General features: G+C 44.4%; 1 protein-coding gene across 1 annotated transcript in view; it reads right to left on the minus strand.

The window, feature by feature from the left end:
• The window catches only part of grid1b (glutamate receptor, ionotropic, delta 1b), a gene marked incomplete at both ends in the record, with an annotated part of 362,055 nt that overhangs the window by 149,476 nt on the left and 186,774 nt on the right, over positions 1–25,805 (minus strand). The window contains one exon of the mRNA XM_080517016.1: positions 6,553–6,837. Coding sequence (XP_080373142.1) covers positions 6,553–6,837 — 285 coding nt within the window. The remainder of the gene's footprint in view (positions 1–6,552; positions 6,838–25,805) is intronic.

The raw sequence follows: 25,805 nt of genomic DNA on the forward strand, positions 1-25,805 counted from the left end.
CATGAGGTGGGAGGCCCATTGAGAACCAGATCCACATCCTGAGGGGAAAATTCAGTTCTTCCATTGTCGTCAGTGGGGAAGTTACAGAAAAATATATTACGATTTTGCCTCTTTAAAAAGAAATATGCTCTTTAATCTGGACGCTATCTCTTCTTGAAAGAAACAGATTTATGGAGTAACGGCAACGGGAAGAAGCAACAACAAAACAGCTGAGATAAAGTACAGCTCTTAGAAAGGTAAGCTAACTGCTAGCACGTTGATGCTATATCACAGCTACTGTGTATACAGGGTAATGCTAATGCTACTTACGGCAGGACATGTTTCATGTTGCATTCAGAAGAACTGGGTTACTTCGTGATTAATGAGGCTAATACTCCAGTAAATAGGAGTTTAGTTAAATAATAACCATTAGAACCACAGCATTGGATGACGCAGATAAAGCGCTCTGAATAACGCTAATGGTAAACTCAGTGAGCTTATTAAAAACTAACAAGTGGCAAAAAAAAGAGTGCTAATGCTGGGAATGTTCTGCACAAGTGGGACCTATATGTTGTCTAATGTTAATGCTAAAGCCAACGTGAAAGGCACGTGTCACAAACAATACCAATGCTGAAAGTAAAGTTTGTAAGTTTATCATGCCAAAGACAACAGGAAACAGAAAGATAACAGCAAATTAAAGATAAACTTGTGAGTGATGCTAATGCTAACATGATCAATTTTACCAAATAAGCATTATGGATTAAAAAAAAGAAGCTTGTTTTCAATTAGATAAATTATACTAATCTAACTCCAGTAAAAGAGACACCAGACAACTTTCAACTGCCATAATTTAGCTTCACAGAAATAAGAAAATTATATAGCATCTCTGCTAACAGTGAGGCTCCACCTTTCATGCACGCAACGGTAGAAAATGAAAGCTGCCAACGTTTGCAAGTGAATATAATTACCATATAGACACAGATTTAGCGTGAGAGAACACAAACTGGGTGTAAATGCATTGACTACGCACGCACACACATGCACACACACGCGCAGCCATGCTGCTTCCACTAATTGGCTGCCGGTGCGGTGGGATCACACGGCTCAGCATGTCAGCGCGCCACACCGCACACCAAACACCAAAAACACACTGATCCCAATTACCTCTGAAGTGAGCACTTCGCTGCCGTTTAACAGTTAAATAACAACAATCGGAAACAAGCCGGAGTCATTTACAAGTGGCTAGCTGCTGTGTCACGGACGTAACGAGACATTAATGTGCGCTGGACCGACGGGAAAATAAAAACCTCATCTGACATGTGACATCACCACTGTGAATTAAATCAAATTCAGCCCGACTGACTATTTCCATGATTCAGAGTGACATCTCATGAATTACAGTCATTAATATCACTCGCCCGGGCTAAATAAATTAAATTAGTGGCCAGATTTCGTTAGTGGCCACTTCCTGTTTCTTCCAAATGCATGAAGAACATTAAAATATCACAGATATCCTGACACCGTCCTGCGTGGAGGTTCTCATAAACTCATAAACTCATAAACTCTCTCTAAGTTAACGGAGTGTGGTAAGTGGAAACGGGCATTCTCACTGATCAAAATCATTCAGCCAATCACATTGTTTTGGACACGTTTCATTTCCTGTCCGGGAGACGGTAGCAGAACACTTATTTTCGATTTAATGCTAATCTAACCTTATCTTAGATGATAGCAAAACATTCACAAATATGACCAACTAGAATTTCAAATTGGTGGAAATGTGAGGTAAATTGCCTGCTTTGCACTAGAGCTATAAGAACATATTCATTGTGGAACTGTATTAAGATTTTATTGAGAATATGTGTTTGTTTTAAAGTTTAAGGCAGCAAAATATCTTATTTGACTTTATGTAGTGTCTCTCGGATAAGAAGGATCAATGTGTTATTTTTTTCTCCTCCACCTCTGCATAAAAGAAACAGTACTTTCCATTTCTCTGAGGTTTGACAGGTTTGAGATGCTAAAAAGCCACTGTTCTGACTTCTCTGGCCTCCGGCGGCAGCCGTTGAATACTGGATTCAGTCTGAAGGTGTGACACATCATCAAACCCTGAGAACACATTGGTAACGGTGTCGGGGCGAAATGTGAAAGGCCCGTCCAGCCTGTTTAGAGGGGCTCTAATAGGCCTCGTTTCACCTGCGGCGCCTCTGGATGGGAATGAAAATCCATCTTCTCCTTCCTCACAATCAGCCAGCAGCTCATTAACCGGACGAGACGAGACAAGATGCCGGGAACTGACAGCTTCATCCACCGAATCAGGCTTTCGAGTGTTTCTCGCAGCAACTTCTCCAAATGCCGGATTCTGCTCCGAGTCAGTGTGACTTCACGTCTTGAATCACATGTTTTATCGTCACATTATTACTTGCACTCCTATCTGATAAAAGAAGCCGTCTTCAGTGCGACGGATCCGACGGGGCCTCCCGCCTTTTATTCCCCCGGCAGCCCTCCATGTTATTACATTTCCTCAGATATAATGTTATCTGATCCTCCACACTTTGGAGCATTTGTTCGCCTCCCGACTCGGAGTTGGAACGGGAAGTCCCTGCTGACCGCAGGCAGTCCATGTTGGCGCCTTGGGGGGGGGGGGGGGGGGTTGGACCATATAACCAGAGTCCAGTTATATCTGTACATCTGTACAAGACTGAAGCTTCTTTTCGCTCTGACTTCAGTCTATAAACAGAAAACCCTGGCTATTTGAATGTTCATTGATCCCTGTTCCCTCGGAATCAGGTCCTTTACATTAAGACGAACATGAGTGAAACGTATTACGGAGCGCTGCTACTACACATGCACACCTCCGCCGTGGTTAATAGTTCTTCTGCTTGTGCGCGAGAAACAGACATCGCAGCCTCCGGAGTATTATGACTTTCAGTCTGTGTTCTGGTTTCATGGTCCATATAGAAGTTCGTGTTAAAGAGTAAAATTTTTAATGTCCGATTTGTTATTAAAGGATTGTGATGCTGGCCTGCAGCGGGCCAATGTTCCTTCTCTACATCTCTGCAGATAAGAGCATCATAGAGGCTAAATGCCCACATCTGTCTATATCCTTATATAGTAATTGCCACCATCCGGTATTGATTCCATTCAAAAATCCATCCTGGCTAATGTGATTTCATTAAGATACAGTCTGAGTGAGCCGATCCCAACAAACACCATCCAGTCGATGTCTGAAGTTCTGCAGCAACGTCTGACCGTTGATCTTTCACTGAAACATGGGAAATCATTCAGAGCAGCCAGCAGTTATTACTAATGGTTTTCCAATGACCCGTCCAAAGTGTCCCGGCTCACAGCTACAGGCTGCACAACGCTTAAAGAGGACTGATGAAAGCACCGCACGCTGCGCTAATTCACAGGGTTTTGTTATGTTTTACAAATGCAGTATGGATGATTTAAATAATAACACCTCTGTTCTCTAGGGGGCAGCAGTACGTCAGTGTTTCTCAGCTGTTTGCTCTTTACATTGAGACTCTGTTACATTTCCTGGTTTCTTGCTGGTCTGAAGCGTATTTAAGTTTTAAGCTATACCACCATTGTCGTGTGGGTGACAGCAGTGAATCACTATTCCTTAGAGAGCATCAGCACTCGATGCCAACAAGACTCACTACACCAGGAACTTCTCAACCACTTTGAACTCGGAGCCCAATTTTCCCAGGACAACGTGGCCCGAGGCCCATTTAAATATTAATACTTTCAGTTCAACTGATCCGACTTTTGGCTTGATTTGTATTCAATAACTAAACCAATTCCACTTAGTTGGACTTTTGGGCTGCGGCCCAATGGTTGAAAATCACTGCACTACAACACCTGGTGATCAAAAGTGTTTATTGCAAGACTGAACCGATTGGTTGAGCTTAGCCTGTTCGCCCAGGGGAATCTGCAACCTGGAACCTCTTCAGCTCCTCCATAAAACATTCAGAATACACAACGTGTATACTCATATTGTTGTCATTTTAATTTTATATGCATTCCACACCGATTTGATTCCACACAAATCTCCCGGTTAAAAACAACTTAATAAGTTAAAACAGCCGGAATCACGGAAATTATTTAACATGGATAAAATAGCTAAACTACCCAAAAAAAACAATAATAATAATAAATTCACAAAAATTGCCCGTACAACTTTATTGTTTCAGGAAGAAGAAAATCGGAAGGAAATGAGAAAGAAGAGGGGAAAAAACTATCAAATTGGAAAAAATAGATAAGGGGAAAATATACAAAGGAAAAGAAAGGAAATTAAATGAAAGGAAAAAATAGAAAAATGTATAAAAAGGGGAGAAATGCTAGTATAACTAGAACTCCTCCCACCATAAGGCTATACATAACTAAAATAGCAAAAGAGACTAAGATAGCAAAGCTGTATTTCACAGCTAAAGCTGGAAAATCCAAGAAATAAAAAAGCCACTAAAGCTAAAAATGTAGTTGCAGCCCTCGTGATTTTCACACGGGTTACTTGTTTTCTCTTCTTGGACGTGGTGCAGTATAAAAAAGCTTATGTGGCTCATGACACCATCTAGTGGTACAAAGTGGTATTAAACAATGAGACTGGAGCCCGGCTTTTTGACACATCCTGATGATTATTTTCTGGGTGGTTCTAAGTGTCAATGGTACATATTGTCCTTTTAAAGTGAATCAATTTGTGAAATAACAACATTTCCATCTCGAGGAAGAAAAAAAAAAGAAGTTCCTGAGCTGGGAGGCGAGACAGAGTTAACGCAGAGTTAACCTCACCGCCGAACCCCCTCGAGAAGAATCGGGCGTCCAGGGGAGTTCAGACGCCAGCATCCGAGACTCGAGTGCATTACATCTCAAGACAGCGGGAGGAAGGACAGAAGAACCGTGAAATCAACCGAGATTATAAGAGGGAAAAAGAAAAAGAAAAGGACTTCCAACGTATTTCAGGGGATAAAAACTGAGTGAGAAGGAAGTAAATGTTCCACTGATGTATCAGGATTTATATCCAGAGCAAGCAGCCATAAACACGCGTATATTTTACTGAGCTTTGATATAAATCTGAATACACTTAATCCATCAGTGAAGCGTTTTATTGTTAGCAGAGGTGTCGAGTGAATCGCTTATAAATGTGAGATATGGGTTTGTTTCACTACGCAGAAGAATCGCGTTATTAACCACCGAGCTAAATTTAAATGATTAAAAGCTCTGCAGGTGGATAAAATGAAGCATTTACACTCCCAACGAGGCGCTCTCAGAGGCTAATAGCTGACGATAAAACGACAGTGTCTCAAATGTCAGCAACTAGCGAGTGAAAATAAAGCTAGTGGCACTCATGCTAACAGATTATCAGTGCGAGTCGAAGGTTTTAACGTGAACATATGAAAAGAGCTGAGTGGGCAGGCCATTCTGACAGGTTTCATTCTAATGCCAACAGGTTAAAAAATTATTATTTACAGTGAATTATTAGCTCGAGTGCTAACACCTAAAATCATATTAGCAGTACGTGTTAGCAGTTGTATAAATAACATGTGGAAATTGATCTTTTAAAGTGAATTACGAGCGTTCATGTGTTAACCTTGGAACATTTTATCAGAATAAATCCATTGCTCTAATGCTACTCTGTGAAAGTGGATTATTGCTGTGAGCTAGCGGCTTTTAATCCCACACACTAAAAGTCTCATTCTTTACTTACTAACAAAGAAGGAAAACTGGTTCGTTAACATTTCCCTCCTGAACCATCGGTTCAGCTCATACTGGAGAAAAGTCATAATCCTGGAGGGGGAAAACAACACATCTGTGTTCCAACTGAAGGCGAAGCCAATATGAAACACACACATAAAAAAAATTTTCCCCACAATATTCTGCAAGAAGCACATAAAAACTCTCAAAATTTAACTTTATTGATGCTGTCGGGCCATTACTGCAGCTGTAAGGAAGGTCAGTGTGAGCATTGACACTTCTACACACACACACACACACACACACACACACACACACACACACACACACACACACACACACACACACACACACACACACACACACACACACACACACACACACACACACACACACACACACACACACACACACACACACACACACACACACTCTTCCTGCAATAAAAACAGAAAGTGGAGCCTCTGAAACTGACAGAAAAACACTTGAATAGGGATTTTGGCTCATTTTAATAAAATCCTCCCTCAGTTATCCGGTACCATCGGTTATCTGTTTATCAAAACTATATAAATAACTTTCTAAACTGTCATCGTTTGTGACTGTGTTTTATGGTTCCAGAATAATTTGATTTGGTGGGAAGAGATAAAAAATGTGGAATGGAAAGGTTGCAGACTCATTTATCTAAATTCTTAAAAGTCTCTTATTTTGGTTTTCTTAGATCACGTTGAATCAAATTTCAACAATCGTATCGCAGAAGGTGCTTTTGATCCTGTGCGATCTCTGAAGCCACAAAGGTTTCAAGCTTCAAACAATCAGAAGAAAACACAGCAGCAATTATCCCAAACCGGCAGCAAAGAGAGAGAGAGAACCTGGCAGCTCACTCACCGTACTCGATGTCGTAGAAGATGATGAACTTCTGCCAGCGCAGCTCCTCCACCAGCGTCAGCATCACGTCGTTGAGGCGGACGGGCGGCCGGGCGGCCAGCGTGTAGCGCTGCCCGCTGGGGCTGGGGTTGAACTGGCAGGCGGTCCGCGGCGAGCCCTCGCTGTTCCTCTGGATGTACAGGTGGGGGATGTGCATGGCGTCCGTCAGAGATTGCAGGGCGCCGGCGGAGGCGCAGCCGGTGGACGTGACCAGTGCCAGGATGCCCTGATTCATCAGCTCGCAGGCTGCAGAGGGGAAGGGGGAGAAGAGGGGCGTGAATCATTACAGCGCTGGCGAAAGTTTGATTCGTGGTTTTCGTGCGTCGGCAGGGTGTGTGTGTGTGTGTGTGTGTGTGTGTGTGTGTGTTGGTCCATGTGGCCAGTCTCATCAGCCAACGCTGTGTGAGAGAATCCGTCGACCGCATGCAGCCCAATTTTTGTGACTCGACTGAACGCACCGACCGTGGGAGGAAGAGACTCCACCCACAGGGGGACACCTTCACGAAAAGACTCTCTACAGGGAATCACATTTTCAGGAAGTGACTCCACAAGAGCTGGTTCTAATACATTTTTCTGTGCTCCGGATAATTGGGTCCAATTAATGACGGACACCTGAATATGCTCTTCATGCTGCACTGTTGGCGATGGACGAAGTGACCAAACGCACTGGCAGTATTTGGTGGCTAAAGCCAGCTCCGTGTAGCGGCAGATCCATTTCACTGAGGCGGTATCGCCCCTTCCAAACAACTGAATATTCGGATAATCAGGTCCAGCCCGAGACCCCACCCTCAAGCTGACGCCTTGAGGAAGAGGCTCCGCCCACAGGAAGTCCTTCCGACCTCACCGTCTCATCTCTCTGGCAGTAGACGCCTTCTTCGAGGAGCGTCTTGTATGAGGAGATCCGCCAGTATCTCCTTACAGGCGGGAGTACTTTCTTTGCTCCCACGCATACCGACGGGATTCCAGAAATGCAGTATGAGTGAAACCACACGCGCGTCTGCGGTATTCATGCAAGTCTACGGCGGTCTGCGGACGCACAGAGGCGGGAAAGAGATCAGTGGAGCCGCAGAGGCCGTGGCGAGCTCACCCTGACTCCTCCTGACCTCCTGCAGCAAATATTCTGCCGTCTCACGGAGCTGCTGGAGCGTCTGACAGCTAACAGCATGTTTACCCCGAACTGACCTGCTGCTGCCCCGCCGCACCTCCAGGAAAGCAGCCACATGGATGAATAAACATCCCTGCTCTGAGAGGGGCCGCGCTAAAGGTTAGCATGAGCAGGCCTCATTGGTTTGACTGGCAGGTCTATGAGAACATCTAAACACACGCAACCACCAACATGCAAGGACGTGTTCAAAACCTCCCGATTTAAGTCATTAAAAATATCCTTCAGAGAACATTGAATGAACCAAACTGCATCTACACAGAAGTGACACCTCCCAGAGACTCCACCCAATGGCTCATACTTTCAGGAAAAGACTCCACCAAACTGAGACAATAAAAGCCTGGAAGAACCTTGAATATATGATGCGTCTATTTCTGCCGCCACGTTCAGAATTTGGTGTAAACAACATGAAAGCTTGGATCTCTTTGGTTTGAACACGTCTTTACAGAGACGGAAGGTCGAAAATCCTCCCGTTACAGTTTGTTCTCCACTTGCTGTTATTTATACTCTCAGGTACTACTTTTTCCTCCACATCCGCGTGAAGATCTTTCCCGTGATTCACAAACTGATCCGACAGTTGCAGTTTGAGCCTCTCTGCTCCGGTTAGAGTGCCACTTTTCTCAGCGGGAGAAAATCTGTCCGGACTAAAAGGTCAGGAGACGCTCCGAAGGGCAGCAGGTGTGTCGCAGCTGCACTCCATCCAGAGGGATACAGACTCAAAGAAAGAAAGAAAAAAAAGAAAAGAAAAGCTCAGGTATATGCAGAAGCACAGGAGCATGAAAGAGCAGCCGGCTGGATTTCCAGGAAAATCCTGCGGCAGCAGCTCGCTCAGACTCGGGCCGTTTGATGAGTCAAACTTGGCCGCCGAGGAACGTCGGACACATTCAGGCGAACAAAACTCAGCCTCGCTCATCGTTCGCCTCGTCAGCATCCGCCGCCGGAAAGGATGACGGGGCAAAAAAAAAGGTAAACGAAATGTAAACGTTCTCACGGATAATGAGACCAAAATGTGGTCCCTTGCGCGAGCGGGGCTAATAAAGCCTCGCCGAAGCATTTGGAGAGTAATCGAGTATTAAATTAGTCAATGTTTGTGCCACAAGTCCAGCAGATAAGAGCGAGATGGGACTCGAGGGTCAGTTTAGTAAAGGAGACGAGTCTGTCGCCGATGGGCCGGTGCAGCCTTGAGGTCAAGTGGTGGCTTTTCTCCAGGATTTTAATGAGCTGATACTTTTATTGTGGCGGGTTTTAGAGCTTGAAGTGTCACTGGACAGCTGAAAATATCCATGTGTTTGGTTGGCAGAAAATGTGATTCCTGCATCTGCACCTCATATCCACCAATATGAGGATTCATATTGATTTGTCCGGCGATAGCAAGTTTCTAATGAGTTTTGACAGAATATACTGATGGTAGGCCGACAACGTCATACAGAACTCAAGTAACTGTGACTGATGTGACCAAAAAAAACAAAAAAAAATCAAAAAACCCAAAACAGATTAAACTAAATTAAAAATGTAAGTGTCTGAAATTCTCCACATGAAAACACGTCTGGCGGCAGTTCAGCGCAGGTTTCCGGCTGCCACAACAAAAGTCAGCCAAGCTTCAATCAAGCAAAGCTCCAGCAGAGGTCACATTTCACTGATGTGTTTCCACATGACGAGAACAATCACCGGCTTAATGAGGCTCGCAGCATCACCGGCTCGGGTCCTCAACTCCGTCCTCGCTGCAGTCATGGAGGACCAATTAGCATCCGGCGGCAGGACGGAGCTAATCGGTCTGAGGCGCTGTCGGGAGAACTCACATCCAGGGTTTTGACTGGCGGCGGCTCCGTGAGTCCGCGCTGAGTCACGCTTTCAGCCGCGCTAAATGAAGCCTGCGCAATATTTAGCCGAGGCGAGTCCCCGCGCATCCTAATGACGCTCGCAGAGCGACTCCCACCAGACGGCAGCAGACAGGAGCCATTAGAGGCGGCAGAGGAAGACCTGCTCCGGCTCCGGAGAGTCTTCTTCGTCGATGTCTGAGCTCCGGCAGCACAACAAACGCCTCACGGCGTTGTGAAACACATCAGGACCGACTCAAACCGACATCCTCTGGGTGTTATTAACCTGACAGGACAGTGAGCCTGTTTGGAAAAATCTGATTGTGATGTGAGTTGTCAAGATTGTTGAAGCGATTCCAGCTCAATGTGATTGGTTTCATCAGATAAACACAGGGGCATGATTAGAAGAAAGCTACATTTATTCCCAATACTCGGGAGGGACAACTTGACAACCTGAGGAGAAGACGGGAAAACAACAACCAGGATGTGCAGCAGCTGAAAGTAGGAGAAGAGTAAAAAGTCACTGCTGGAGGGAAGAACAGCCACGTTTCTCAAATTGGTAAAAGTAGTAAAACAAAACAAACAAAAGAAATATCGAAACTACCATGAAGTGATCTGAAACAAGTAAAAAAATAAAGACTAATCTACATAATACTGATCTACAAGTGGCCTAAAACAGCCTGGAAACTCTCAAAACTAATCACCTAATCTCTTTAAAGTGTAATATCTCTACAGTCTCATCTCTTTAAAGTGTAAACTCGTCTAAAACTAATCTAAACGAACCAAGACGAACATAAAACTAGTCTCAAACCTAAAACTCATCTAAAAACAGACTAAACTACCGAAAGCTAATCTAAAGTTTAAAACTATAAATGGACTGAATCTGCAATGAAATCTGAACGGACGATATTTGTCCATTTGAGGTGTAGTTGTGATAACGCCTGATTTAAAGCAGTTTCACTTTTGTGTGTGTGTGTGTGTGTGTGTGTGTGTGTGTGTGTGTGTGTGTGTGTGTGTGTGTGTGTGTGTGTGTGTGTGTGTGTGTGTGTGTGTGTGTGTGTGTGTGTGTGTGTGTGTGTGTGTGTGTGAGAGATAGATAGTGTACATTCCACCTGTAAAACATCTGCTCTCATTTCATCTAGAGTCCATCAGTCAAAACTTTGATCAACTCAATAGCGGACACACACACACACACACACACACACACACACACACACACACACACACACACACACACACACACACACACACACACACACACACACACACACACACACACACACACACACACACACACACACACACACACACACACAGTCAGAGCTCATTTTTCACCCCAGCCCGTCGGAGTCTTAATTTCTCTCATGCTTAATTAAACTATCTATCTCCACGGATCTGTAGCCCCATTACACAGAAAACCACCACACACACACACACACACACACACACACACACACACACACACACACACACACACACACACACACACACACACACACACACACACACACACACACACACACACACACACACACACACACACACACCTTCCGCCCCACTGCCCCTCTCAGTGCTGAGCTGCTGCTCTACAATGTCTCTGTTAATAAGGGGCTGAAATGAACGACCTGTAAAGCTAATAATGCTGCAGAGCCTTTAGAAGGGCACACTGTGTGTGTGTGTGTGCTTGGGCTTTCTATGTTATAAGCTCCAGCACTCATTAAAACCCTTCTTCTTCTTTTTTTCCCCCCTCCCCATCTTCACTGAGAGTAGAAGGAACCTGCAGGAAGCCAACGAGGAGAAAAGCTGATCAGAGTTAAAGCAGCGGGAAAGAAGACAAACTGACTGCAGGTGAATCCGAGGTCACGCAGCAGCCGGGGATGTCACCGTGTCGCTAAAACACTCGGAAGAATGTTTAAAGCGGGAACGTGAGGAAGTTCAGACCAGTCTGAAGCTACAAAGAATCAAATAAAAAAGAAAAAAAAATTAGAGAAGCTGAAGTATTGGGGAAAAATGCTCTATAATCTGCACGCTGCATCAGCTACGCTTAATGCTAATGCTAAAGCTAAGGGTGGCCACAGTAAGCAGTGCAGAAAGAGACAACTTCCAAATGGGCTAATGCTAACAGTACAAAGAAAGACAAGAGCTTGACGGCTCAGAGTTGAAGATGGCCGCTATGGGTGATGATTCTAGCAATAATGCTCATGGAAAAGCTCAGCATTCAACAACATTTCAAGTGAAAACAGAAACATGTCGTCATGTTTTGGTCTGGGCTCGCAGCCAATGAAACACAGCTTTTTGAAAACACCCCATCTCCGTGTAAAGGGGAAGAAAAAAAAAAAAAACTTTTCTGAAAAGCTGCTACTGTACATGCGCGCCGCGGCAAATAGTTATTCTGCACATTTGTGACTAAATGTACAATCACAACAATGTTTGCCTCCAGAGGGTCACGACTCTCAGTCCATATCATTCCGCGACTTGGTACGTTTAAGAGTTGACGATGTCCGTGTTTTCCCGTTGTTATTGTTTATAGCATATCTTTCTCTGCCACTGTTCTCTGTGTGTTTTCATGACAAAAACGAACAACTGCACAAAGTCATGGCCTGGTGTGCTGACGGCATCATTTTCAATGAGTTCAATGTTTCTGTCCAACTGAACATTGAACAATGTTTTCAAAATGTTGCCTTGTGAGAGCAAATATTTTCCGAAACAAAAACGCAAAAAAAAAAAAAAGTGTTCTCACTTGAAACACCTTCGTGAGCAGGGCAGAGAAACTGCATTCAATTAAGAAATCAACAACAGGGAGCAGGTTTGGACAATGCTAATGCTAATGCTAACATTATGCTCCGTAAGCGAGAGAGAGAGCGAAAGACCACAATTGAAACAACGGCGGTTTTAGAATCAGTGTATTCAGTTGTTGAAAAGTGTCAGCGTGAGGTTCTTTCACCAAAAATGAGGATGTCCACTCAGGGCATTCACGTATGAGAGGATGCCTGATAGATCCAGGTGTATAATTCCTGCCACTGGTGTCCACCTGCACAGACAACGTTAATTGCGGCTCGGCTCTCTGAGCGTTCCGTAGCCTCAGCGCTTCTGATTTATGTTCCCCACCTGAAGAAGCAGCCAGCTGTTGTTAATTAAAGGTACCCCGTAGAACCGATTCCACTAAGTTATGGCCTTCCTGCTCCTCCTGCGGGCTCCACAAACAGACTGAAGACGTCTCCGTCCTCGTAAAATCTTAAAAAAAAAAAAAACCCACGTCACTGCTGCTCCAGCATCCCCGGACCGCCATCATTCCCTCTTTATTTGTGCTGTTACGGCAGAACTCGCCGTGTTTCTGGTGCCACACCAGCTGTCACTCTGGGAAACAGTGCGTCAAGTTGCTCGGTTAGAAACTTCTCTTATTAGCCGTCAGCCGTTGGCGAGTCTGTGCTTATGTTTCTTTCCAACCACAGGCGAACTCCGAGCAGCTAGCCAGCGAACAGAGCAACGCGCGAACTTGTTTTTGTGAAGAAATACTTTATGTTTCAAGATATGGAATTAGCTTGTATTGATGATGACGTGTGCTCTGGTAGTACATGAATGTGAAGAATACATCGGGCTGAATGTGTCTGATGACTCACCTTTGTAGAGCTAAAACTGGAGAGGAGTTGTCTCGTGTTGGAATTTGTAGAGCCGTGACTAAAAATTGAGATTATCTATCTTGACTTATGTTTGCCTGAGTAGACCTTTGACTTTAAATACAGATAACTCTTTAATAGCATTGGTCTTCTAAGTGCCTGATGATTGTGTCCATGCATGTCCTGATTGAAATGTGGCAGAAGACTATCCTGCCGTGTTTAGTTCGTTGTTGGACTCGATAACCATTGTCTCTGTGGTTGGTCTCCGGAGGGACTAAACATAGCTGATCTTGTATATTCATGGCCTTTGTTTAATAGTGGTAACACAAAAAGAAAGAAACAATATTATCTTTTCTTGCCTTTATTGTCGCATCACTTACATCACTATCCTGTCTGTGGTTGGACAGAGTGACATTGACACTTTTATTGACTTGGCCGATGTGGAAGCACAACGAAAACTGGTCACGAACTATCTCGTGACCGGTTTTCGTCACGAACTGGCAGTGTGAGTCTGTGGCAAGGCATTGTGGGTAATGTATGCAGTGACCACACGGCAGAATGAGAGTGAACCTGCTCATCTGCAGGTTTCATCTCAGCTTCCAGCCTCATTTATTCAGTCTCGTGTGTCGGCCTGTCAGTGTGCAGGTGTGTTTTCCCTCCACACACACCCACACACACACATATATATATATATACAGGTGTGTGTGTGTGTGTGTGTGTGTGGTGCTGAAGTGGAGGCTGATTGATGGCTCTGTCCCTCAGCTGTCTCTCTGTGATGAATGACACTCGGGGACGATCCTGTTCTCTCTAATACATCATTAGCTCTCTCGCCCTTCCACTATCACTCTGCCTCCCTCTGATAGGTGCACACATGCACACACACGCGCACACACACACACACACACACACACACACACACACACACACACACACACACACACACACACACACACACACACACACACACACACACACACACACACACACACACACACACACACACACACACACACACACACACACACACACACACACACACACAACTACATATTTAACGCCCCATCTTGTTTAGTTTAATGGGAAGGAAATGGCATTAATGCAGCCAGAGACTGTGCTTTAATTCCCGCTAACAACCACCCGGGCAGCGAGGTGTTTCCCATAATGCCCCACTGTTGCAATCCGGCGCCGAGCATCCGTGCATGCACATGCACCCACTTCCCAGGACTGCGGCTGCACTGTTGTCGGTCCCGCCCCGCCTCGCTCGCCATCAGGTGTGGGAGCCTTGTCAATCATCGTTCGAGAGCCTGTCAGGAGAGTAACCTGAGGCTGAGGTACGTCTCTGCGGTGCTTTTAGATTTACAGCCTTCAGCATCAATTACTCTGGCACTGAATCACAGCGGAGAAATGAGCCCACCCACGGATTTATGGACGATCCGTTGAAGGAATTCTCCTTTCTCACACAGTTTCTTGAGATTCCGGACAAATGGTCCGAGTGCATCCAACTAACTTTGTGTGGCATGTTGCTCTTGCATCTTCTAGAAGGTCCCATATTATAGAGTTTTTTTTATCAACTATTACATGACAGTGTCATTGTATTCGAAATGTCTTTCCCCAAACCCGGTCCTGAATTTAAGCCAGTCTAAAGTCCACAGCAGCCAGAACAATGTTTTTTCTCTCCATCATTCTTAAAAAGTCCCCCGTCCACACGATATCAGTGCAAGGAAACATCTGCATCCACACAACACCATGACAATGTGGCAGTAACATATGGCGATGGCGTCATCGTTTTCAACAAATTGCATCTTGCGTCAACAGCGAGGTGGCGTGTTCAAAATTCTCCGCTCTGGAACCCGTTCGCAAAACAACGTTGTTTTTCAGCCTCCAAAAACGCTGCGCCATGTGAGTAATCGGCCAAAAACAACACAGTTGGATGAACCGTGTGAACGTAGCCTAGAAATCCCGCGACTGAGCCCCACTGAGAAGTGTCTGTTTGTGTTTGTGTTCACGCCTCCTCCAGGCCCGTCATGAGGAGGAGAACAGTGTTGCCAGATTGGGCGGGTTTCCAGATTGGGTGGACCGTGTTTGTTTTTTTTTTTTCTTTGTTAGTGAGGGAGATGACAGACTTTCTTCCCTTCTAGAGCCTCACACACAGGCTATGGAGACACAAATGACTGAAAACCATTAGAAAGGGAATTTTGCATAATATGGGACCTTTAAAGCTCACACATGACTGAGTCCCCGTTCAGACGACAAGGTTTTCAAATGAAAATGGAAAGTTATAGTTGTGTTCCGGGGGGGTGTTTACATTACAACGGTGCTCGGAGCCACTAAAAGCACAAACGACTGAATGACTGCGCACAAAACTACACACGGGCGGAAAAGACACACAACAATAAAGTACACGCAGGAAATGTTCACAACTAATGAAATCCAAACATTTCCCCTCGGTAAGAACAATGCAGGTGGGTTTACACACACACACACACACACACACACACACACACACACACACACACACACACACACACACACACACACACACACACACACACACACACACACACACACACACACACACACACACACACACACACACACACACACACACAGAGGAGCAGATCTAATGGTTTCATTTTGTTTGCAGCACATTAGCCCTGAAACTCGTTACTGATTACAGCCGCTCGGCTTCATTTGTGTGTATTTGTGTGTGTGTGTGCGTGTGTGTGTGTGTGTGCGCCCTCTGAGGCTGATGTGTTGTGACAGTGCTTATTTACTAATACGTTAGCAGCTCTTTATGTCACAGCCTCGCGGCTCGTTCAGTCGATAAAGACAGCAAAGATCCATGGAAGCATTAAAGCAGGTGAGTGAAGAGCAGGAACAGAGGGGCTGATGGGTAAAATCCATCAGGAACAAACTGCCCCTTCTGAAGCCTGACGGTCCGGCTCATCATGCCATCTAGTGGCCAAGATGAGTATGATGACGGCAATGAAGAAAGGGACGCAAGGGATTTTAAAGGACTGCAACACTGATAATTTCACCAACATTTACATTGAATTGTGTGCGTGTGTGTGTGTGTGTGTGTGTGTGCGTGTGTGTGTGTGTGTGTCTCAAAAGCACTGCAAAAGTTGTGCAACACTTTTCAATTCCGAAAAGTAATTTTGTAAATAACTAAATACCTTCAAATGGCGGCAACTACTGACACATATTCCATTTTGGAAGCACTGGCTGGCTTCCTCCTCTCTGCCGCCGTCTGATGTGTGAGACACAGTCTGCTCGGGGTCCCTCCTCACGCCCGGGGTCCTCCAGAGGCGGCGGGAGGCACGTCCTCCTCCTCACAGATCCGCATTTATTTGCATTTCAAGACCTGACATTCTGCCGTCATGAAATTTCATGAGCGGACCCTCGCGGCTCGGGATCAAACCGGCGATTCTCCGCCTCGCGCTCGGCGTAAAGGTCGCCCCGCAGCATGTTTGATTCCTCTCACAAGGTTTCCGAAATGATAAAACACACCTGGAGAATTCAGGTGGAGGCGGAGCTCGGGGATGGTCGATACCGCTGAGTTCTGTTCTGGTATACACAAAACCGGACATGCTCCCACACTGATATGATACCAATATGGTTCCAATACCAATACATTACCAATACGACACTGATAATATCAATGTGATCTGGTACTGACATCTTACAGAAGAAATACTCACATGGTACCTGCTGTGACACCAGTCCAATAGGCTTATGATAATTACCGATACCGCAATGATAAAGTACAGATACGGCGCTAATATGCAACTGATATGGAACCGATACAATACAGATAAAGTACAGATACTATATTGACAATAAACATTCCCACTTTGAAGCCTCACATGTTCCGCTCCACCAGCCAGATACTCAGATTACTACAAGTATCAGTCTAATTTACCACACTAACTAAATCTATGACAGTCAAGTTTTGATTTGGTTTTTTTTAAACGGACTTAAACAACATGATTCACAGGCTCCAACATCCAGCAGGAATCTACTGGACAATAAATACGACAGCGATTTCCGACGATGCTTTAAATATGACTCTGGACTGAATATTACTTTGTTCTTCTAAATCGTATGGATTACATTTTAGTGTCATCAAAATTATTATGTGACTTTCTCATATCAATCTTTTGTAATTATGTTGATTCTGTCAGTCCTCCTTCCTCCTCCTCCTCTTCCTCCTCCTCCTCTTCCTCTCCCTGTTTGACGAGTAAATGATTGCGTCCTTGATCTGCAGTCTCTCTTCGGGCCTCGCTGACCTCTGCTCCTCCTCTGAAGGCTGACGGGAACCAACCACCTCCTCTGGGAGAGACCCGGAGGAAGAAGAGGAGGAGGAGGAGGAGGAAGAGAGAGATGAACAAGCAGAGGAGGAGGATGAGAAGGGGGGAATAAATCCTTTGACTTTTTCCGTTTTCCCTCTCCTTTGTTCACAACCTTTTTATTTCCCACCTTCTCTCCCCTTCCATCTTTTCTCAAGTCAACCTTTATCTTCTTATAAATCTCTCCACCTCTTCATTTCATTTCTCATCCATCTCTCTCCCTCGACTGTCCTTTTTTTCTGATTCATTTTTCTCCATTTCTTCACCTCCGAGGTTTTTAAAGCTCCTGTCATTTAATTCTACTGCAGAAACCACCGAACGTTTCGTGAGAAAGAAAGATGGAGCGAAGGAGAGGAGGGGCATCAGAAGGAAAGGGAAAACGGAGGAATGAAGGGAGAGAAAAGGAGGGGAGCCGTGTGGAAGAAAGAGGGATGGAAAGACGGGTAAGAGGGCGGAGATCGAGGAGAAAGGTGGAAAAGGTGGAGGGACTGGAAAGAAGAAGAATCACAACAAAAAGCGAGAAAAAAAAGTGCAAAACAAAAAGAAGTAAAAGGTGCGGAGAGTCGATGAAAGGAGGAATGAGAAATGTATGTAGATGAAAAAAGTGGGAGGAGATGAAAAGAAGAAAATAAGTGACGAAAGAGAAAGAGAGGAAACTGAAGAGGTGATAGATGTTATGGAGGGACGACATCCAGGAGAAGATGAAGAGATGAAGGCAAAGACGGAGGGGTGGGAGGAGGAGGGGGGGGTGTAGAGGAGGAGGAAGAGGAGGCTCCCGGTGTATTATTGATGAGCGGAGGAAGCACACCAGAGATCCTGGCATCAAACGCTCCTGCAGCTCCTGCGAGCCGCCTCGCTGATCCACGGCGCCGGTTTGACTCTCCGCCCAGCAGAGAGTCGGACCGAAGGATGAAGAGACGCCTGACGCAAGCGTCCTCTGCTCTCGGCGAGCCGCGAGGACGCCGGAGGAACACTTCAGTCCTGTCGCGGCTCCCCGCAGAGCGCCCCACTGTCTCTACGTATACATTATTAACTCCGCTCACATGCAGCGGGCTTGTACAGACGTGACACTTTTCCTCATGAGCGCTGGGAAAACTCGCGCCTCCGATCGTTTCCAAACAGGAATTCACACCGCTCAACAAGTCGGAGGCTCAAGACGCTTTTGTCCCATCATAGTGGCGTCCTGAAGCTTTCCTCATTTTTTTTTTTTTTTTTTTATCTGAACATCAAAATAACTCTCGTCTCCTTTAAATAGGACAAAAAAAGTTAAATAAGTTAAATTGCTTAACTAGCTAGAAACTACAAGCAAAAAAAGGGGGGGGGGGGAACTAAAACATCTTAAAAAAACAAACTCCTGGTGAAAGATCTCCAAATGCCAAACGTTTCAAGGACTAAAAACAACTTTAACTCCTAAACATGACTCGCTAAATATTGTTAAAAACTGATTAAAATTTTTTTAAATAAAATAAAGTGGCTAAAGTGAGAATGTGTGAAAAGGAAAAATGTCCAAAATGTTGAAAACAGTCAAATAGTGGAAATAGAACTGTGGACATTCCTCAAAACTGCCAAACTGAAGGAGCTTAAACAGCAAAGGCCTAAACTAAGAAATGGCAACAAGTGTAAAATGGCTAATACAGAACATAGTAAACATGTTCCAAAACACAATAAAATGTATGTTTCAAATTGTATTTGTAAACACAACTTCATGTGTTGCCTCATTTTAAAAGGTTCCTCAAGTTTTGTGGCTCCGGGATGACTTTTATTTAATTGATCGTGGCAAAAATGACTCTTTTTGTCATAAAGGTTGCAGGTTCCTGAGCCAAAATATGCAGAAACCAGGTCAAAATAAACGGTCTTGCAATACCGATGTGTTCCACCAGGTGGTACAATGAGTTGCTCCACAGCTTCAATGACGTGAAGGAAACAACAGCATGCTTTTTAGTCTCACTGCTTTTTTTGGGGGGGGGTTAATTGGACAGTTTGATTGCATTTCTGGTTAATTACATCAAATGATGAATTTGTTGGATCAATATATGAAAAGAACGAATGAATGCTTGGATTTGTAACAAGCTAAAAGCAGCTCTGGGATCTGTGGGGAAATGTTTCTGTTGAGCTGTATTTATGCACGGGAGGTGGTTGTGTGATTGGAGGTTAAACTGCTGCCAGATCTCTCTGGATTCCTCCCAGATCATAAAACGGCGACGCTGGCTCGTGCTTTACCATCATATAGCTGTGAAGTTAATGTGAAAACGCACCCGGGGGAGCGGGCGGCAATAAAAAACACAAAGAAGTGCAATGAAAGCTGATTAAAAAGGAGCGCTCCGATACCAGGTCGCTTCATTTCCGCCCAGCAGCCGAGGTGCTGAACCGGGAGGAAAGAAACGGGGCTGAGACAGAGACCGGCATAGAGCTGTAACAGAGACAGCGAAAATAGAGTTAAAAACAGATTAAATATAGAGCTGAATCAGTGAAAATACAGTTAAAACTGATGAGACTGAGCTGAATTAGTTGAAAACAGAGATGAAATAGAGCTGAAACAGCTTCACATGCAGGATTATCAGAGGGCTGATGGGTTTAACGTCTGCAGGAAGAGATGAGGTCAGCTGTGATTAATGCAGCGAGAGTTACGTTGCCTTTCGCCCGGCTCAAGGTCGAAACGGCGAGAACAAAACACGAGAGGCGCAAATATATGATTGGGATAAAAACCGGTGCCCACAAATAAAGAGCCTATCGGCAGAGCGACAGGACAAGAAGGTCTGAGACCCGAGGGAACAACAGTACATGTATCTTTGATCAAAAAAAACAAAGACAAGGTTCTGACTGGAACTTCGCCAAACCTTTGATAAAAGTCCTACAACCCTCTCTGACCTCCGATTGGTAGAATATAACTGGTCCATTACAGGATATCAAAGTTGCTCCAAACCCGTCTTGATGAGTCAAAGCGCCAAAGCGCTGCTGAAATAGAGTCACAGTTGAATCGGAAAACTCATTCAATTCTGTCGAATGCTGCAAAAACAACAAAGGAGAAACTGAAGGCCGCCGCCATGAATGAGCTCCATCGCACAAAGACGCCATCAAATATTAACGCTAACAAACAGAAACTGTTCAACTGAACGGTGACGAGACAGCGGTCGGTGCGAAACGGGTCAACGACAAAGGCAGCCTCCCAAGTCGGTGTCGTTCTGTCGCCGAGCGAGACGTTCCGTCACGACGCGCATTAACCCGGAGCTATACGGCGTAGTGGAGAGGCTGGGTAGGGCGGGGGTACCAACACCTAATGTTCTGTCAATTTACTGTATAGGCTACTGAAATAATGAAGGTTATTACCCTTTTCTCCACCGACTGAGACACTTCCACCCTAATAAACCTCGCCGTCGTACGCCGAGTATCACGCTTCCTACATCGCTGCGGCCATAATCATTACAGCCACTAGGGGGCTCTGTGCTTTAAGCTTAATGACCCCGATCGACACCAGGCTTAAAAAAAAAGAAAGATAAAAAAAAAAAAAAACACACAGATGGAAATACGAGCCGAGGGCAGCGATGGAGAACATGAGAGGAATCTGAATGTGTCCTGATATGATTGTGACGATTATCTCCACTGGGCTGATATCTGCATTCCTATCTCCTTCACGGGAGACTTGTCACAGGGAGACGGACTATTGTGTCAGCGCTGATTTAAAAATACAACCAATCTACACGCACACGCACACACACACACACACACACACACACACACACACACACACACACACGCACCTGGTTGCCGGAGGAACCATGTGAAGGACAAACAGGCGCAGACTGTGGCAGCTGTAATAAATCCTCCTTCAGCCTTTTCTCTCCTGTTTTTGTGTCTCGGCGAGTCAAATCGATACTTCGCTCCCACCGACTCTCATCTCATCTCACATTGGTATTAATGACAGTTCAGGGGAATGAAAAAAAAAAAAAAAGGAAAAACCGTGGCGTTGAGGGCACTCCGAGGATGAAGAGTCTTACTCCTCCTGCAGGAGGTCAAAGACGTCGGTGAAGCAAAGCTCTGGTTTTATGTAATTCTATTGTTACGGATCAGACGGAGAGTTTTAGTTGTAGTGACACATTGCATCCAGTAGGAGGGCCAAATCCAAACTGACGAGTTAAAAATGCACATCAATAGAGGGGGCGGGGCTTAGACATTGCCAGACATTTCTATTGGCTGCTGAATGAGGGCAGTGTTGCAGTTAATAGTTACTTTAACTTCTTTATGCTAATGCAAAGTAACGAGTTACTTAGTAAAGTTCCTTATGGTTTTTTCCTCCCTTCCCCGTCTTAATATTGTGCTTATTAATGGAGTAAGCGTCATTGATTATTGTGACAAATTACTCCTTTGTAAAGGTATTTAACAGTTCTGCTAAAACGAGTCCAAAAACAATTAAAACACTCCAAAACAAAGGTAAAACTAGTCTGGATTTCTGTTGATGAGGACAATGGAGACGGGGCGTCAGCGCCATTTGCTAACTCCAGTGATTTTGAGGACGGCTGTTTCATTAATTTGTGCTTTCTACACTCTTGACTTTTAATTTGAAGGGTCACAAACTCAGAAACCCAGCGATTGTCAGACGTTCTCTAAAAAAATCACCAGTGTTTTGTTTCCTTTCAGCTGAACGGGAGCCAGAGAACGTCCCGGACGTCAGTCAGACTGACAACAACAAAAATCCTCTCAAGCATAAATTATCTTTCTCACACTTCCATCTTTGAAGGTGTAAGAGGAGAATTAATTAAGTGAGACGCTGGCAGCTCGCTGTGCAGCCTGCTAACACTCTCACTCTGTCCTGCCTGTTGTTTTGGAGCTGGAAACTTTTCCTGGAGATTTGACAAAATTAAGAAAAAAAAAAAAAAAACGAACCTGCAGAAACGCCTGGCAGACGTCCAGTTCTGCGTCTCGTTAGCAGGATATGAATTAGAATGAATGTATGACAATCCTGACCGTGTGTTTGTCTGTCTGCTAATTGGACTTCTGATTGGCCGCCTGGATGATCCCTGATAAATGAGGATGCCAGGGAACCGCTGGAGCTTTAATAGGAGCCTAAAAGTCGAGGGGGAAAGTGACAAGCCAAACACTTGTGTTCACGACCAAACTGTGTGTAACGCAAAACCAGTTCAGACCCGATCGGAAACCAGTCAAAAAAATATTTTAATGCCAACCAAAAACTAATTCCCCACTGTTACGTAAAAACCACAAATACTTCAGGATTTGTCTGAATTTCATTCAGAACCAGTGAGAAACTGGTCCAAACACAGAATAAACAGGCCGAGTAAAAAAAAAAAAACTAGAACCAGTTTAAAACCAGTATGAAGATAAGTCAACAGCCAGTTACTAACGAAGTCTTCTACAACAAACAAAACAAACCAGCCCCCCAAAGAAACAACAACAACCAAATATTAACCCTAAAACTAATTCAAAAAATACATTTTTAACTAGTTTAAACAAGTCTTAAACGAGTCCACTAATCAGTGCCAAACCAAACTCGTCATAAGCGACACCACAGCCAACTTTCTTATTTTTATTTTTTATTTTTCCTTTTCGGCCGCTTGGGCAGACGCCATTATGTGACCGAGAGCCTTCCGACAAGTTTTTGCTCCTGCAACAGGAGGAGACTTGGATTCTCCCCCTTTCGCAGCCAACTTAAAATAACCCGAGAAACAGCAGAAAACAAAAAAATATTTCTAAGTCAGGAATCATTTTTGGTTTAGTACAAACTCCTCAGAAACTACCAAAACTAAACGAGCAGGGGGAAAAAACAAAACAGAAAATACACACACACACACACACACACACACACACACACACACACACACACACACACACACACACACACACACACACACACACACACACACACACACACACACACACACACACACAGGTCAGGTGTCAGACAGCTCAGGTGAGCTCACAGCTCCTCTCCTGGTTTCTCGCCTCATTTCTGTTCATTACTTGGAGGCTCACAGAGGCTCATTTGGCTCCATTAGTGGCCGGCCAATCACAGCGCAGCGTTCGTTAGAATGAAGGTCATTAGAGGAGCAACCGGAGAGGGCGAGCAGAGAGAAACACCTGAGAGAGAGAGAGAGAGTGAGAGAAGTGATGTGACGGTACAGAGGTTAATCTTTTCTGCATGAATAAAGGAAACACTGATTAGATTGTTATACTTTAGAAATAAACAATTTGCTTTGCTTTAAGGTTTCCCCGCCGGCGCCCAACTTTACGTATTTTACAAACAATGTCACTGCAGCCTGGAACAGGGGAGTGTCACCTGCAGCTCCAGAGCCACATGCGGCATCCAGACAACCAAAGAAGACCAACCACGAGACGTGTAAAATATTGCTATAATAACCTTTAAATTTGAACCTGGAAGTATTTCTTTAATGTGGTTTACAGTGTGCTTGATGAAATTGTAAAATGAAATTACTACAATCTCAACATAAAGTCCATTTTAATGAATCATTGTGGTGCAAACTAAAATGAAATGTAAAAAAAACCCCTCCTATAAATATCATATTTATGTTTGTGGGGTTTATGTTTGACCCGCTGATGTATGCACCACGCTGCACCGCGCAATGGGGAGGTCGTGATTATTCACATCTCAAAATTAACATCCAGACATCACAATGACTGAGTATTCAGATAACGGGGTCCAGGCCTAGGATTTGGGGCGTTTCAGTGTTTCTCAGCTTCACATTTGCCAGGAAAACCTCAAATGTTGCAACCGTGAGTGAAAAGCGATCTCCTGCCATGGTGTTCCTATTCGGATATGCCAAAATAAAAGCCTCTGCCAGTAACAGTTGACCAGGCGAGGGTCCTCCATGTTGCTTGACACATCGGCAGATCCAAAGCGCAATCCCTTTTTACTGAGTAACGATTGGAATCGTAGCGTCGTACACTACTTTTATAAAAACATACGCAAGTAAAATACTGAGTTTCAAAAGGACTTAAAGTACAAGTACACAAAAAATGACACAATTACAGTACCTTAAGTAGATGTAATTTATTACTTTCAACCTCTGACACGAGCCAGGAACCAGTTTAAACTTGTGCGGAGGCAAAGTAAGACTTTTGGGTGAAAGTGTTTGGTAAACAAGTTAAAGTTGGAAGATAATCAGTCTGAGGTTGAAACTGTTTCTGGTTGAGGTGAAATAGTCAGGTGGATTAAAACCTTTAACATGATATAAACCTTTAACAGAGTGTAGAGTTGAGATTCGGGATGTTTGTGAGCTTTGTGATTACTGTAATTATGTCTTTTTCTTGACTTTCGTTGCGTTTTTTTTCCAGCAGAGGAATGAGTTTTCCGTCCTTGTCGGAGGAAGTAGTGGAGGACATGAATTCATTAAAATCCACATTTTCCCAGACGCCTCAAATGAAGAGTCTCTGCCGTTCTGCAGTAAATGAGATTGGGATATTTCTGATCGTACGCTTTAAAAAAAAAAAAGAAAAAAAAAGTATCGCAGCACAAATAGATCGAAACATTGGAACACGTCAGGCCACTTTTATTATTCCATTACAGCAGCCATTAGGATAATTACAGGCTCTGTAAGTCAGACCACCTCCATCCCTCACTTCTGCTTCACATATACATTCCATGCCCGGAGGCTCTGTGCTGATACAGCATGCGACGCTATGCTACGCTACGCTACGTTGGCACAACACACCACTATTTCATTTAGCTGTGTTATGTTCCCATAACTAGGCCAACGGAGGTGATAAAGCACCACTGTGGAGATAGGTTATTTAACACGATACAATAAGAACCTCTGACGAGTGGATCTGACAAAAGTGGACACCGTGTACCGAGTGGACAAACCATCGTGCACCGACAGGTTTTTAACTGCAACACACATTAACGAGTGGACAACATGCCAAACTTGAACAACGGACAGAGTTTCCTGGTAAATTTCAAGATCAGAGACACTAAACTGGTCATACAATTTGTCTTCATGACGTGTCCCTCGACAGCATGCCTGTCTTCTTGCCCTTGGATTTTAGGACGTCCCTCCATCAGAGGTTTTACTGTATAGCTAAATCATAAACAACATGCCGCATCACTAGTCTGCACCAATGTTTAATTCAACTATGTCTTGTTAGCCTAATATATCAAAATACTGCATGCTATGCTACCATAATTCACTTGTTTATTTCAGCAAGGTAGATCGGCATAATTTAGCCAGCTATAGCATGGCATGCTCACGGACTGAAACTCATCTCAACCAGATAGCATTATCACTGTGGCTTTCACCTT

The sequence above is a fragment of the Blennius ocellaris genome, assembly GCF_963422515.1.
Source record: "Blennius ocellaris genome assembly, chromosome: 21".
NCBI lineage: Eukaryota > Metazoa > Chordata > Actinopteri > Blenniiformes > Blenniidae > Blennius > Blennius ocellaris.